Source organism: Schistocerca gregaria, chromosome 1 (genome assembly GCF_023897955.1).
Source record: "Schistocerca gregaria isolate iqSchGreg1 chromosome 1, iqSchGreg1.2, whole genome shotgun sequence".
Classification (NCBI taxonomy): domain Eukaryota; kingdom Metazoa; phylum Arthropoda; class Insecta; order Orthoptera; family Acrididae; genus Schistocerca; species Schistocerca gregaria.
Genome location: NC_064920.1, coordinates 545,971,681 through 545,989,313, shown reverse-complemented (window position 1 = coordinate 545,989,313; position 17,633 = coordinate 545,971,681). Strand labels below are relative to the sequence as shown.

Sequence of the window (17,633 nt, the reverse complement as noted above, 5' to 3'; positions counted from 1 at the left end):
AAGCTGTGGAGTCGAACACTTTGTTGATACGTACCCACGGATCTTTTCATTACAGTATTTTCAAGGACATTTGCAGGTTAGCTTGTAACTTCTTGCCTAGCTGGCTGAGAATCTCATTATGTTTTTTGCAGTGGGGAACAAGTTGAGGGGTGTATTAAATTTCTGATCGCAGCCCCATGGAGTTCTAGTGAAGAGCATAGGGACACCCACGTACCGAGATAGAGAAAGATCGCGTCAATGGATGGATTGACATTCAGCAGAAGACTCGCTATGCCCACAAAAGAGCTGTCATGAAGTAAGAATGAATTAAGGTTTTTGCATCAGCGCAATAAACGACACACTGTGCTTCTTAACAATGATTGACATTAACCGTAGATGTGCCAGGAGGCCGCCAAAATTACTGCCTTTTAGTTTTTTGGAATGTATTTGTGCAGTTCATCTCGCTTTCAGTAAGTTAAGGTCATCCCTTTTACATGGGGTTCCAAAGCCGGATTTCGTAAAGATTTCCCAATACCGCTTCTGGTTGCCGGTTTTCCTATTCCGCAATCGATTTTCGCCCCCCCCCCCCTCCCACCATGTAAACTCAATCGGTTTTGAAACGTACTTGGGCTGTCAGGTTTCGACTTTTTTTTAAATGTATGACGAATAAGGAGGGAGCGGCTTTTTGTACAGTAAAGGATAACTAGAAATATTAGACAGAAGCAGTTAACGCTTCATCTAATTGAAGGGAAATAGCGAATGTGCTTACTAAATCATAAACTGTATCAACTGTTTTCAAGGCGCCATATTTAACAAGGCTAGCAAATCCGCTTCAAACCTTACGAAGTAAACGCGACATCGAAAAACAGTTTCCGAAATTCGATTTTCGTCTTCCGGATGATGTGTTACATGTAAACGTAGTGAATGTTGCTCATACGAGACACAAGCAAGAATGTCATGTAATCGATTTCATGGATGTAATCCATAATTTTAGCCGTGGAAGTTAGAAACAGTCGTATTCAGTTTATTACCAGTACTATCAAAACAACTTTTTATCATAAAAATATATGGCACATTTACTACTTGTTTTAAGAATCATCGCCAACATATACACAACTATATCCCTACTCGATATAGTTATCAAAACCATGGTGCGGTTAGTATAGTCCTGGCCGTTATGTCTGCACTTGCGTAGGCCGCGGATTAGACTCTCGGTTGTTCTGGCAATATCCAACCTCAGTAAAATATGCCACTGTATTATAAAGTGCAGCATTATGTAAAAGATGAAGTCTACATTTGTTTCCAATTTCTTAAATTATGAATTAACTTGAAATGGACATCATATTTAATCTAAAATTCTAGTTAATAGAATAGCATATTTCATTTTAAAACGCAAAGTTGGTGCCCCACGTGTTCCATATCCAAGCTGGGAATTCATTCCCAGCATTCATTGCGAATCACATTGGCCGTGAAGGCTTGCTTCGCATGCACTGAGCTGCATCATGTTCATGGGCTTTTGTCAGATTTTATTTATATGTCAAGTGATAAGTATACGTAAACATAAAGCTATATTGAATTGTTTACCTTCTTGATTAAGTGTAAATTTTAGGCTGGATTATAATTGTTGAAGACATGCCCAAAGGAAAACGAAAGGGAAAGTCAGGTAAGTGTCCCAGCAGCTTGCGAGCTTTTCTGAGCGCGAACGAAATAACCTCGCAAATTGCTGACGTATGAGATACATGTGTGTAACATATGATCGTACCTGTTATTGTTTATTGATGACGAAGTTTCAGGTAACCATTAAGGATGTATTTAGTGATATTAAAGTTTAAATTTAGAAGTTGCGTAATGCTACTTCTGTGATGTTATTAACTTGAAATTTCAGGGTCCACTCCGAAGCTACGGCCAGACGCTGTTGGCGTAACATCAGATGAAGATTCACTAAATGATAATGCAAGTGTCATCAGCCTCGCTTCAGAAAATCGTAGCATAGTCGAAGAAGGTAAGTTGTGTATACACCCCTTCTAGGTTATGTTACCCAATATCTCGCATATATTGACATCTGTTTTCGCTAGCAAGAATCTAACAAATGCAGAAGTGGTTTGAAGACATTGTAGAGCAGTGACAACTTACGTATTTAAGACATTCTGATTTGGCTTCGATGGTTGAAACAAAGTTAGTTCATTCATTTTAAAAAAAATTGATGAACTAGATCCTTAAGTCACATACACAAATATTCTCTCACAGTCCGTAACGATGCTGAACTACAATCTGTATATGGTAAAATTTGATAAGCTACTCCTGTAAGAGTGACTGAAGGGAGGTATTTTCTGCTTAAGGGGGTAGCCCTCATTTTAATAAATAGGTTAACAACAATGTTTATAATTCTTGGTTGAAAAATAACAAACGCTTATTACAAATATTGTGTTGTACTGAACATAACGCCTATGCAAAGGTAAAGGAATGTATGAAAAAGGTACTGAAACCGGCTCTCTAGTTTGGGACTTGCCATAGACCGTTATTGAGTGGAGACAATTCTTGCTACATGTCTCACAAATTTACAATCTCTCATTATCTCATGTCAGCTCCAGGATAAACACTGCATCAGTGTGTCAGCTTCTTTTCTGTGCAATATATTCATTTGTATAGCTCCTAAGATAGGTTCTTGCATGTTGTTGTAGTGTTGCTGAAGTGAAATGTTTCTTTTAAAAGATATAATTTACTATTTCTTGTAACTGAGGTATTTCACTGTAGATAACCTGTTTACTAAACTTCTTACAATACTGACAAAGGGATAACCATATACAAATAACCCCCCACCACCATAACTTCTGGAAGGCAGCACAGTGAACCTCAAGGGTTGAAACTTCAAAGATGTTATTTACTACTTCTGTTTCCCAGTTGTAAATATTGCCTGTTATCGTTGCAGTAATCTGTAACAGACATAGAACATCTCGTTTCTGTTGACACAGGATGCCTAATTGCTACAATATTTTCTGTGCGCAATAGACAAAAAAGAAAATTCACAGGTTTGGGAATAACCAAATTAGGATAGTGCTGGAACTGCAAGAAAACACACAGTCTGAGCAGTGTTTACAGAGTTATATCTAGCAACAGTACTATTTCTTCTGTTTTCAAACATGAAATTGATGAATTTGATATTGATTTATTGCAGGAGATGAAATTGATGAGCAGACACAAGAAGAAATATTTGAAGAAAAATTAGGAGAAGCCATTGATGGTTTAAATCAAAAATCGGCTCAGGGACGAACAGCTTCCCTTGAATCGGTTGCAAAAGCATTCATTAAAAAATGTGTACCTGAATATGTAATTGACAGGTGGGTTTTTTCCCTCTGTGCTTGTGCCTTTTTTTCTGGTGTATCAGGTTGTTAACTTTCTTCTTACACTCTTGCTGTGGCTACGGATTTCTTACACCCTTTTGTTTCGAATAATGTAGGCGCTTCACGTTGACTGATGGTGTGGAACGCAGCCTAAAGAAGGGCCGGAGTGCGGAACAGGCAGCTGCAGCACAGTTGGCACCACTTCTTTGTGTACAATTGGGTGCTGGGGAGCATTCGGAAGAGGTTTGTCGAGAGTTATCACCAACGTTAACTGTTGTTGCTCACGACAACTCTGCTTCTCCATTAGCTAGAGCAAAAGTAAGTTAGCATCTAGTCTATTCTTCAGATGTGTCTGTCTCTGTTACATTTTCACTTGTTTTTGAAGATTTTGATGTGTTGTATACTTCAAAGTCTCCTACCAATAACAAAGTTTTTGGGTGCTGTTAGACTTTCAGCAGTCAAGTTGACCAAATATAGTGTGGTTTACCTTTTCAAGTTACTTTGTTATACATTTATGACTGAGCAGCTGTTGTGCGGAAACTTAATGATGGGGGAAAGTTGTTTTGATTTTTGACATTGTCAGATTGTGAAGTAAGAAAGATATACTTTCCCTAATTTGTATATTCTATATACTGTTTTTATGTCAATAGAAGGGCTTACCCAGATCTTAGGCACTGTTTTGAGCAATATAAATCAACTGCACATCACAATTAGGAAATATGGAAGTGTCAGATTCTGCCAGTCTGTTTCGACCTGTAATGTAAAAAGTTGGACACCCCCATTTGCATCATACCGCAAGATGATGACCATAACATCATTAAATACACCTGTGAACAAAGATATAAATTAACTGAAATATTTTACTCAATCAGTGAAATGAAACTAATGGGACCACCATAGGAAGTAAGGCATTCAGAGTGGGAACAAGCTAAATATATGAGAAGAAGAATGTCAGTATTCCAAAACAACCAAAACTGAAAATAATGCACACAAATACCTGTAGAATAAACCATACAAAAAATACTCCCAATTAGAATTGAATATTTCATTTGACCTGTGCAGCTCAGACGAAGACAGTAATACCAAGAATCGACAACATGTAGTACTTTTTAATTGCCGTCAAATGTGTTTCAGAGCTAGTACTCCATTTTCGTGGATTGTGTGGCTATACTGGAGAAGTTCCATATTGTTCACTTTTTCTCGTAACAATAAGAGAATGACACACTTATTAGGTTTAATGAGATAGACTATACCTTAGTGATATTAATGAAAAAAATGCTATATTGAATTTACTATTGTTTAATTTTACAGAATAGTAAAACCAGAACACCATTGTACCACTGTAACATAGATTATATATGCAGCATTTGAGTCATGTAATACTGTCATAAACATGCTAAATAGAGGTCAAGGGAAATGACAGATTCCATTTTTTATGTGTAGGTGTAGGTGTTATGGTTCAGTCAGCTGTGGTCAAGGGAAATGTCTGATTCCAATTTCTGTAGTTTTTGCTGTAGGCGTTGGTGTTTTGGTATCGTCAGCTGCCGTTGACCTATAAAGGTCAAGGGAAGTGTCAGATTCCTGTAGATTTTGTAATTATTTTTTTGTTCATCTTCTGTGTTTTGGGGTCATGGTGTTTTTTTACTGTAATATTTAGCTAGTCGTCTCCCTAAAACCCTCAATTGCCCGCGGTTGTCACATTAGTTTGATTGTATTTTTGAAGGGAGGTGTTATTGTCTTATTTATACATTTTTTCGTGTTTGTTGCCATGTGTATGTAGTGATTTCATAGGCGCCATATTGAAAACGCTTAGAATTTTCCGCCATATTGGTGATGTCATGGGTCAAAGCAGACGGGTGGAATCAGACAATTCCGTATTCCCCTTCTGCTGTAATGAAATAGTACTAACATACACTGCATGCCTGTTTTTTTTTTTTTTCTCATTTTCCTTTTTCTTTTCACTGAAGTATACAATTTGAGTTTCTATTTGCAGTGCTGCTGGGCTCTTGCCATGTGCAGTTTTCTCTCAGGTGGAGAAATGAATGATATAGTGCAACTGATGCGTTCTATGGAAACAATATACAGTGCTTCCTATCTCAAGGGTAATGGCACAGTACCTGTAGTATCAGCTGAAGTGGCTGCTTTACATGCAGCAGCTATTTCTTCATGGAGCCTTCTTTTGACTTTAATGTCACCAGGAGATGTGTATATGTTGTTATCAGACACTGATACAACATTTTCACCGTAAGTTTTAATATCTTTATTTAAATTAAGAACATTGCCACCTTAAATAAGTTATTAATGCAAAATTAATCAGAATTATTATTAAGCTGTTGGATAATGGTGTACAGGTCCACTAAACATTTGTAAATTATTATACAAATAACTTGCATGTGGGACGTAGTAAAAAATTTTGCAACTGTTCTAAAATTTTTGATTGCTTGATCTCTGTTGTTAATTATTGTAAGGATGTGGACATAGGGTGAAATCATGGGATTTGTAGTGTTTGATGCAGCATTGTAGTGGCTAGTGTAAAAGTGAATGAGTCATTATCTGCTTTTAATCTCATCCAGTGGACAAATGCATTCTAAGGAATGGCTCAAAATTGGAAAAGTAGTTTAACATCTAGCAAGACAATTATATTAAAGTTGCAGCTTGATCAGCCACATCCTCAGTATATTTGTCAGTATCAGTTGACCAGAGACAACTGCTCTTTCTGGAGACAGTTGATTCTCAAGAAAATGAAATATTGATCTGTTTTGTATAGAAAATATTGACTCTTTTTTTATTAAGATTGTTTAGCTATGAAAGGAGCAGCAAATAAATTATAGTAACTTGTACTTGTTTGTTGTTAGATTTAATTGTAATATTCAAATAATAAACTTTCATATACAGGCAACTTTGGCAGCTAGCTGAACTCTTAGAATCTGCACACTTAGATGTGCGTATGGCGGCAGGTGAAGCAATGGCTCTTGTGTTTGAGATGGGACGCACTCATTCCATAGACTTCCAAGAAGCTGCCACACCTCAGCTTATTGAACGTTTGCGAGAATTGGCAACAGATTCCCACAAATATAGAGCAAAAAAGGATCGGAAGACCCAGCGTTCAAGTTTCAGAGACATTCTGCATTATGTGGAGGTATTTATAATCTGTATTATGTTCTATAATAATTTTGTTTTTCCCTCTTTCAAAAAAATGCTGATGAAACCACAAAGTTGTTAAAAAATCGTAGCAGACATATCATACAATATAAGCTTTCATGGCAGGTACTGACATCACTCAAAACTTCTAAGCTGCTAGGTTGTAGTTGATGTACAAGACTTTCTCCTAATGTTTCCTCCCTGACTGTGGGAAACATCTTCAGAGGTTAATGGCGAACTGCAACCAGAACTCGCGAGTGTGCCGAACTTGTGGACTGTGTAGAGAGCACCACAGTATATCATGTGATATTGGCTAAGACATTATTGCTGTTAATGCCAACATTCTCCATTGAAAGTAATTGATAGTCGTTCTTATGTTGCAATGTTCACATCCAAATTTTATGTGATTTAAGACCTTCATCTTTTCTGTTAAAATTGGTATCATTACTGATAAATCTCAGTCTCTCTGTGCACATGCACATGATAATGTGATGTTTTTGAGATGACACTCGTCTCACTGAATTTTATTTCATGTTCACCCTCTCGATAAAGACGTTCTGCAATGGATGATTTCCCATGTGTCCCAGACAACAATTCCTCTTTCGTGTTCAACTAGACAGGTGTTAACATTTCTTTTTACAGTACCAGTATAAACCAGTTTACAACTATAAGAAATTTTATATACACCTAGTGTAGCCAAAGGATGTCATGTCTTTTGCTGATATTAAACATTAATAATGTAGGAAAAGACAGATTGCTACTTACTGTGAAGAAGAAACGTCAAGTTCCAGACAGGCACAATTAAGGCATTTGCGTGTAGCTTTCGGACAGTCTTAAAGTCTTCATTAGTAACACACACAATTCACACAAGCGTGCACACATGTGTGCGTGTGTGTGTTTGTTTTACTAATGAAGACATGTGGCTTAAAGCTACACGTGAGTGTCGTTTAGTTGTGCCTGTCTGCAACTTGATGTGTCTTCTTCACAGTAACTAGCAATCTGCCTTTTCCTACATTGCTGATGTTCCTACCTGGAGTTTTCATTGTTCGATCTTAAACATTTGTTTCTTTCTGGTGAGTCTGAAGATAGTTTCCACACTACTTGGTCAACATTTTCCCAGTGTGATCTGTGATTGTACAGATCAATTGAAGGAAAACTTTCCCTTCGGGTAGCGGTCATTCCTCTTCAGTCCTGATTCTCTCCCTAGGGTGAAGTACTCTTTATCTAGCTCATTGTTAGTGACCATTCTTCTTGAATGCCAAATGTAGATGTTCAGGCTCATCTTTTCAATAAGTTGGTTCACAAATGTTGTGTGCCCCCATCTACCAAGGTTTTAATCATTCCTCTTTTTTGTTTGGGGTGTTGATTAGAATCTTTATGCTGGTAACAGTCAGTATGCATGGTTTTTCTGTATTCGGTTGGCTGTTATTCTCCATCTCAATAGTAAATTGTATTTTTGAATTGATACCATTGAGATGTATCAGTAAGGCATCAAATTCCTCTGCACCATATGTCTGTACTATGAAAGTATCATTGACTTAAGAATACCATCTGGCTGGTCGTTTTCTGGCAATGTGCAATGCCTTTTGTTCAGAGCTCTCCATAAACAAATTGGCAATAGCCAGACTAAGAGGACTGCCCATAGCCACAATGCCAATCTGTTCATAAAAAACACCGTATTGGAAATAGGTCGTGGTGACACAGTGTCTGCAGGAAAAATGTCAGCTATACATGAAATAACTTTGTTCAACAGACGCATGGTAAATAACGCAGTGTTGAAAATAACAAAGATATCACTTTGTCCCACATGCATTTCTTTAAATTTGTTGGTGAAATGATATGAATTTTTAATGTGACTATCAGTTCCACCAACATAAGGTTGCAGCAATGAGTCAATGTGTCTAGTTAAATCACGGGTGGAAGATGATATAGCACACACAATAGGCCTCAAAGGATTCTGTGGTTTGTGCGCTTTGGGTAAACCATAGAACATAGGTGGGTACACTTCCATTTTGAGGAGTAGCTTTGGATATCAACATTGTAACATTAGAATGACATTTGATTACTCTCAATCAAGAATGTTGGCATTACCAACAATATTCTCATAGTAGAAGTCATGCGATAGTGTGTGGTGCCCCCTAGGTTGCCTGTAAATTGGTGGCTCCCAGGAGTTCTGGTTGCAGTTCGCCATTTTACCTCTGAAGATGTCTCCCACAGTTGGAGAGGAAATGTTAGGAGAAAGGTTTATACATTGCCCCTAATAGCCTGGAAGTTTTAAGTGATGACATAGCAAACAGAATTGTAATAACAATCATATTATCACAGTGATCACTGAAGATTCCTTATTTTAAAGTGCATATACTCTTATTAAGACTCAATGACAGGCATAAAAGGTGGTATAAACCTGTTGTAGAAGTTGTAGAAAAATCTTGCTCGCATACAGAGTTACTAAACATTTCATAGTTTGTATCTATAGCATTCCAGTGGGAGCAGGAATTATTTTTATCTGGAAAAATGAACCACATTGTTGAGGGAACTGGCAGGCGTGTGTGTGTGTGTGTGTGTGTGTGTGTGTGTGTGTGTGTGAAAAAACAAAAAACAAAAAAATTGTGGATCCAAAGCACTGATGGCTGGTTACAAAAGTCAAGAAACAAGAAAAGTTTTTGTGTACTACCAGGCAGGTAATCTGATGAGATGGCATGTGTCACTAAATGTCTGGAATATTGAGTAGATTAATTTAAAAACAGAGAGTTCTTATAATGTATTTCAGAAGTAAAAAATGAATACTGAATTATATAGAGGGGTCCAAAAAAATGTATCCAATGTTTAAAAGTCCATAACTGGCAAACTAATTGGCGGAGTTCTCTCATCTTCGGTAGTGTAATAGTTTGTAGTTCCGGCAATCGTCACACAAGCATTGTATTGCATTGCTTTGTTTTGTCAGATGACTGTCACCAGATAGTCAGTATTTTTTCAAACATGGCTGGCGCAAGGCTTGCATTCGATGAGAGGAAGTCAGTTTTGAAGTGGTATTTTAAGTACGAAAACATTGAGGTTCAACGACAATGGGGAAAAGAGAATCAAACAGAGCCACCGACACGTTTAATGATTCGTCACATTCAAGACAAATTTGAAGCCGAAGGCTGTGTTGAAGATGTACATAAACGATTTGGACGACCTGTAACAGTAACAAGTCCAGCTAACTCCTGTTATTTGTTACAACAATTCACTTGCTCACCACAGAAGTCTCCGAGACAGTGTGCCTGTGAAACTGGAGTGAGTCGCTCAAATGTTCGGCGAATTTTGAAGACAGCAAAGTGGAAATGCTACATCCCACGATTGCTATATACAATGAACAAGGACCCAGATCGTAGAATGGAGTACTATGAGTGGTTTACTAACTTGGTGTGCAATGATGAAGAGTTCGTAGAGATTATTGTGCGGTCTGATGAGGCACAGTTCGAACTCAGTGGTACAGTAAATTGGCACAATCGCATCTACTGCGCTGCCGAAAATCCGAATGTCCATGTAGACAAAGCTGTGAATTTGCCAGGAGTAAATGTGTGTTGTGGATTGTCTTACCGGGGCTTGATTGAGCCATTCTTCTTTGACAGCACAGTTACCGGTGAGGTGGACCTTCAGAAGCTTCAGATATCCATTTTACCTCCTATTCGAGACTTGTATGGAGATGGAAGAGTTTACTTTCAACAAGATGGTTCCCCAGCCCACTACCAAAATCGTGTTGGGGAGTATCTTGACGAAAATCTACCAGGAAGATGGATAGGCCGTAGAGGTGCTGTGGAGTATCCACCATGTTCCCCAAACCTAGCTCCTCTAGACTTTTACCTGTGGGTGACACTGACGGACGTCATTTGTCGACAGAAGCCACGCACATTGGATGAACTTCGAGAATCCATCGTACATTCATGTTAAAATATCCAACTGAAGATGTAGCAATCAGTAGTTCGTGCTGCAGTTTGGCGGTATCGTTTGTGTGTGGATGTTAATGGTGACCATTTCAAACACCTACAGTGATATTTTAAGTTGGATTTTAAGCTACACTTTCACCAAAAATGAGAGAACTCTGTCAATTAGTTTGCAAGTTAGACTTTTTAACAGTAATACATTTTTTGGACCCCTCTGTATAAATAATGACTAATATGAAAGGCGTTTTGTATTTTTTTAATGAATTAACATTGATCTGTGTTTTGGAATGAAACTTTATAATATGTATGAGGAACAAAAAAGTACATAACCTTATTCAATCAGAAGAAAAATTGTGATTTGTCTCAGAGTGGACTAGTTTATTTCTACACACGCGCACACACACACACACACACACACACACACACACACACACACACACACACACGCACTCTGGGATGCGCACACTCTTAGACTCTTAGGCTGCTTTGTAATGCTCTTTCATTGTGAAGCCAATCAACGTTTGCTTCAATTTATTCATAGTCTTCTTAATATTTGCAGGATGGTGATCCGCCAGATATACAAGTGAGATTTGGTCAAGAGGTGTTAGCATTAGACTCCTGGTGCAGGAAAAAGCAATATGATGCTTTCTGCCAGGTAAACATTAAGCTAATCATTAATATCTCTAATGTTTGACGTTTTGAAATGCTATGTGATGTGCTAATACTTCCGTTCTGTACAGGTTTTAGGGTCTGGCATGAATCTTCATTTGACAGAAAATGATCTTGTTAGGGAGATATTTGAACTCGGAGAGAGGATATCACCTCTTAATGCAGCACTTCACAAGCAGACAAAGTTAGAAAGGGTAATATGCTTCTGTATTTTATATGAAATTTAATAGAATGCTCGTGTTCATACACTTGCAGATAATTTGTAACTTTTGTAGCAACTATTTCCAAATGTAATGATTTCCCAGTGATAAAAGTAACACGAAGTCAGTACTAATTTCTATTTTCATTATAAGTACAAAATTTTTAGTAGGTTTGAATACTTATGCAATGTTATTTTACAGCATTTGATGAATGCAGCAGCGTTTAAAGCTAGGACTATTTCGAGAAGTAAAAACAGAGATAAACGTTCCTCTGTAATGGCATGTTGATGGCTGTAATATGCTTACCAAAATAAATTTTCATAGGTAAGTTGATGTAAAAAATTCGTTTATTCAGTGTAATGTAACTGGATAGGTGAAAAATCTACTAACCAAGTGGCAGGAGAACACTTACATATAAGGGTTAAGGAAATTTTCAAACTTAACATTCATGTATGTGTGTTTTCCTGCCGCCACTTGGTGAATAGGTTATTTTATCTATCCAGTTACATTATATTTTAAAAAATAGAAAATTATTTTCGTTGTTCATCCAGTATGAAATTCATTTCGTTTGATCGAGTTAAGAATGTAACATTATCTGATCAGTTATCTTTCTAAGCATTTCAGTGAAAGACTTTTCACATTAAAGATATTTTTAAAAACTGACAAATTAGAAGGAAAAACAATCACTCACTAAGAGGTTTTTCCAAACACACGTCGTCTCTCTTACAAGGGCTAATGTAAAGGGTTACCACAGTGTTGAAGACCAGTGACTGGTGTGTTACTGTTTAACCAATGCTCTACAGCTGTCAGTTAGGTCTTAAGACATGTGATATTACTAGCACATAAAACTGAAAAGTATTTAGTAAAATCCTTTTGGACGTTACTATAGTGTTTTGAAATAAAACCGTCATTTTGAGAACCTTTGCAATGGTCTCTTCTCAACAGTTCAAACTATCAGTTTGAAAATTTTGCAGCCTAATGCCCAGAAGGATTTTACTCGAATTTACACTTGCTGTAAAAGCCTGGGTACTGAAAGCCTATTCTTCTTCTGAGCCTTCAGGGTGTCTTACCTCTTGTGGATTAAGGGTGAGGTTGTAGATCCCACTTGAAATTACAGATTTCGTTGTGAGTGGAGCAGTGGAACAGACATTTGTTGTATTTGTGCTCTATATTTGTGTTTTTGCCAAAGAATGTGCTTGTTCTGATAATTTTAGCAGTGGAATGTTTGTGATGTAAGAGCGGTGTGCATGACAATGTTTGCTGAAAGTTACTGCTACATGGAGGTCACACTACCCAAAGTTCAAGTAGGAATCTTCTTCTGCGTATGAAAATGACCCAGCACACAAAACTGCCAAAACAATGTACTTCTTGGAGGAGGAAAGAAGTGAGCGTGCTATTGCACCAGCTCCGTTCACGTGACCTGGACACTTAAGATTTCTTCCTGTTCTCAAAGATGAGTGAGAAAAATTGTTGCCATCATTTTTCTTGTGATGAAGAGGCTATCACAGTGTAAAATTGCTGTAAGTGACTTCCTAAAGAAGCATGGAGTGAGATATTTTTGAAGTGGTTTCAAAGTATGGAAAAATGTATAAGTGCTCATGGAGAGTATTCTGAAAACTTGTAACAATTATATTGTAAGTAAACTTTTTTAAATTCCTGCTAAAAGCTTTTGGCATAACCACTGAACATTGACTGTGCAGTGTGTGTCCACTTGTGACGATTTGTAATTACCTGTGGACCATCCTCTGTTGAATTTTTTCAATCATAAAATAGAGTACCACTGAAGCTGAGTTGATTGCCCAGATTATTGATCATTTCTCAACATGAAGCAGAATCTTCTGAATTTCGACCGACAGCCATTGCTGCAAAGATATGAAATTTGGGAGGTACTTTAATATTTACAAGATGTAGGAAGCTTTCAGTGTCCAGTAAATAACTTATTTTTATTGTTGAAAGAAAATGGTGGGTTTCTTGAATGGTTTACTTCAGAAATGAATGTGTAACACTTCCTTTTAGTGTGTAGCAGATTTAAAATAAAATCTCTTTTGTTCCAGGGGATGTACAACCATGTTCTTCCGTAAACACAGCAGAATTACCTTACATTATAAAGTGGTAAACTACAGGAAATAATTTATTGCTGAACTCGTTTCTTATGATAACACAGATGTTGCATTTTAATAGTTTTGGTATTATACTTTGATGACAGAAATATTAATGGTGCTAGACAATGACTGCTGTAATTCTTTTTCTTTGGGCACGAGTCTTCATTTTAGAAGTGATTTTTACAATTTAAGAACGTTTGAAGTTGTTTTGAAATGTATCCAGAATCATATATGTATAGTAAGCATTAGGAACATTGTCAATGTAGATAAATTGTAAACTTTTTTATTGTTGTGGATTGTGGCTGTTCTGTGGTTGTAATTGTCTTGTGAGCTGGTTGATGATTTCTACTGAATTACATTTTCAAGACTAGGCTGTACAGTATGAATTGCTTACATGTTAAGCAACCTGGAATATCTAATACTCTGAACATTTTTGTGGTGAGAGAATTTTATCTTTCTTGTATTATCTTATTGACAAAACATTCATTATTCTTCATTTTGCTGTTAGAGGAGGCAAGACAGGTCCCTGAAACTCTGTGGATATATCTCAGAAAAAAATTCATTCTTTCCATTAACTTCTGTCATAGTATATGTGACAGACTATGAAAATTGGGATATTAATGCATTCCAAATTGAAATAAATACTGTACTGTGGGAAGATTGTGAATGTTGAACACAAGTAATTTATTTTGTAGACTGGTTTAGTTGAGGTATTTACAGTATTCACTGTTGAAGTGATAAATATTATGTGCTTAGCAGCTTCGTTTTATGCAAGTGTGTCAATGATCAGTGTATAAAATGCATTTACTTCATCACTGACTTTCCCCCTTCCCCTATTGAATGATTTACAAAAGAGAAACAATAGATATCATATGAGGAGCATATCACTTCAAACTCGTTTTTTGTTTTTTTAGTAAAAAGTGGAAATGTTTGACAGTAAAGAAACATATACATTGAAACTGATTGGATTTCTAATGGAATTTTAGGATTAAACAAATTTAAGAAAGGCATTATATACTGTATTTTCATAACACTTGTTTTCTGCCGTCGGAGGTTACTGTTCCAGACAAAAACTTTCAGCCAGGTTAATTTTACTAACATTTGTAATGTAAAGAGTATATTTGATATTTCAAATGGTCTGTTGTGATTTTTATAAATGTAATAACTTAACCACAAAACTTTACAGAAAATAAATTGAAAGATATTTCATTGAAGCAAATCAAGCATATTTGTTTTACCAGTTTCAAGCAATGAACATAATGGTATCACATCTTATGGAAGCTGAAGTCATGTTGGCAGAATGGCTTCATATGCTTGTATTTATTATCACAATAAAAATGAGTCATATTTGTTTTACAAAGAAAGGCAAGGAGCCTGCTTCTCATGTTTGTTAGTTGTACTGTGTTGTTCTGTTATCAATGCAAAGTAATTGTACTAGTCCATTTATATAAAAACCATTTTTGTACAGGTGGTAGATACTTGGAATAACTTCTCAAAAGAGACAACAGTTTTGAACCTAAGTCATTGTATTTAACAAAAGTTTGGCTGAATGTTCTTCAACTATTTTGTTTTGGAATTGCGTAGGCTTTGCTTGCCCTTTGTAAACATAATAATTTTATTAGCTCTTTTGATGGTATTTTCAAATTATTAACTTTGTTACAACTCCTTGACAGAAATCTCCTAAGGAAACAACCCACAGATAAATTGAGATTCTGCTCTGTCTCAATATCTAAAAAGGTAGTGCCTCTGTTGTAAAATGTATATAATAGAAAACGAAACATGGGCAACATTGTGTACAGATTCGCTAGAGTTGGGTTGTGTTCATTTTACTTGTTATTGTTCTGTTTTATATAATACCATTTGTTAATGGTAACACGTAATTTATTGTTGGCTTAATTTCACGGAATATATTGTGTACAGTCAAATTTTAGTTCCTGAAACATTGTACTGAATGTTCCACATTTGTTCCAAGCAGACAAATGGAATCTGTTAAGCGTGGTTGTATATTTACATTAAATGCTATTATATTGTACATTTACATTAAATGTTGTACAATCAGTAAATGAATAAATTGTTTCAGGATTCTGGTGTCTTTGAAAATTTATGGATAAGGTCTTGTGGGAGAATAATCAGGTTGAAATTCTACTTGGTTACATGCTACACTTGCAGTGCACCTTAGACTGGAAAATAATTGTCCAGAGCTGCATATAACAAACAGTTATTTAATCCTAAAGTATTTACATTTCTCATTTATGTTATTTTTATTCTGTCACTGGCTATGGTTATTATGTAACTTGTGATATTTTTAATTTATGGTAGGGCAGAATGTATGTTAAATGCGCCCTCTTCCACATATACTGAGGGAGATGGTTCAAACCTGTGTGTGACCATCCAGATTTTGGTTTTCCGTGATTTTTCGAAATCGCTGCAGGCAGATGCCGTGATGGTTCCCTTGAACGGGGGCAGATTTTCTTCCCTTTCCTCTACACAATCAGAGCTTGTACTCTGTCTCCAGTGATCTCGGTGGCAATCTTCCTCCTTTTCTTTTTTCCCCCTCTGGCATACACACTTTGTTAGCACAGTAAAGTGATTTGCAATGCATCGTTGCTGACAAGTGCAGACAATCGAGATATGAATTGCTACATCACTTCAGATAGATCTAAGAGATAATTGTGTACATTTAGGCAAAGAGTTGCCATATTGTGATGCATGCTTGTGCTGAAAGATATTTAACTTTGCCCATAATTCTTCCACGTCCATCGTACTGGAAGTAAATGGAGTCGATTCATTTACTAAGTGGGATGCTAACAACTACTTATCTGCTCTTTGTAATAAGAATACTCTCCTAGCTTTCTTGACAGACTTTTTAACTTTCATAATCATAGTCATAATGACAACATCATGATCACTAATCCCTGTCTCAACACTGACACTGTCGATGAGGTCAGGTTGTTCATGGCTACCAGATCTAAAATATTTCCATTACGTGTAGGCTGTCTATTTAGCTGCTCAAGACAGTTTTCGGATAATGTGTTCAAAAGTAATTCACACGACGGCTTGTCTGTACCACCTGTAATGAATTCATAGACATCCCAGTCTATACTAGGTAGGTTGAAATCACCTAACACTAATATAGCATGATCCAGGTACTTCTGCGATACAGAATATAGACTCCCTTTGAATGATTCTAGAACTGTCACGGTGGAACCTGGTGGCCGGTAATAACCCCCAACAATTAACTTTATTTCCCCTAGCCCTGTTAAACGTGTCCAGATAACTTCACAATCACACTCTACTTCGACCTCTGTAGACACAATATTTTTGTCAACTGCAATGAAGACACTACCTCCTATGGTGACTAACCTGTCTTTCCGATACACGTTCCAACCCTCACTAAATATTTCAGAACTTCCCATCTAAGGGTTGAGCCAGGTCTCAGTCCCGAGAATAATTTGCATGCCACGCGCTTCCTGGAGGGCAGTAAATTCAGGAACTTTATTCTGAACACTCTGAAAATTTACTGCTAATATCTTGATAGCTGAAGTGTCTTTACACTGAGAGTGTCCTGATTTCCCTGCCTGCACATTGACTGATGAGTGTTCATCAGGACACCTCGCACTACTGCCTAGCCTAAAAAAAAACCCCATGTGCACACCACAAATACTCTGCTATCCAAGTAGCTGCTTCCTTTGTGTAGTGCACTCCTGACCTATCTCAAGGCGTCCTACAATTCCCCACCCAATAGTGCAAGTCTAGAAATCTGCAGCCAAGACTGTCACAGAGCTGACAAAGCCTCTGGTTGAGACCCTCCACTTGGCTCCAAACCAAAGGACCTCGATCCACTCTGGGAACGATGCTGCAAATAGAGAGCTCTGCTTGCACCCGGTGTGTGAGGCCAGCGGTCTTCACCAAATCCGCCAGCTGCCTGTACGAACTGAGGATCGCCTCAGAACTTAAGCGACAGGCATCATTGGTGCTGACGTGAGCAACTACTTGCAGACGACTGCACCCCGTTTGCTCGACAGCCGCAGGCAAGGCCGCCTCCACATCTTGGATGAGGTCCCCTGGCAGACAGAGTGCACGTTCGAATTATTTCCAGCTCTGTACGCTATTTCCCTAAGGGGCTCCATCACCCGCCTAACGTTGGAGCTCCCAATAACCAGCAAGCCTTCGCCCCTGTGTATCTGCTCGGGCCCTGCTGAAGGAGCAGCCACCTGCCCACTAACAGGATGAACGGGCGAGGCCAGCCGGTCAGCCTCCACATTGATCCTCTGC

At 37.5% G+C, this 17,633-nt stretch overlaps 1 protein-coding gene across 1 annotated transcript; it reads left to right on the top strand.

Moving 5' to 3' along the window:
- The first annotated feature begins 910 nt into the window (after positions 1-910).
- LOC126355918 (interferon-related developmental regulator 2) lies at positions 911-15,442 on the top strand. Its single transcript, XM_050006447.1, has 10 exons — positions 911-1,642; positions 1,865-1,981; positions 3,155-3,317; positions 3,437-3,638; positions 5,314-5,564; positions 6,216-6,459; positions 10,947-11,042; positions 11,128-11,250; positions 11,458-11,580; positions 13,311-15,442. Exons 1-9 carry the CDS (start codon positions 1,612-1,614, stop codon positions 11,542-11,544), a joined length of 1,314 nt encoding a protein of 437 aa, XP_049862404.1. The 5' UTR covers positions 911-1,611; the 3' UTR covers positions 11,545-11,580; positions 13,311-15,442.
- Positions 15,443-17,633: the final 2,191 nt, after the last annotated feature.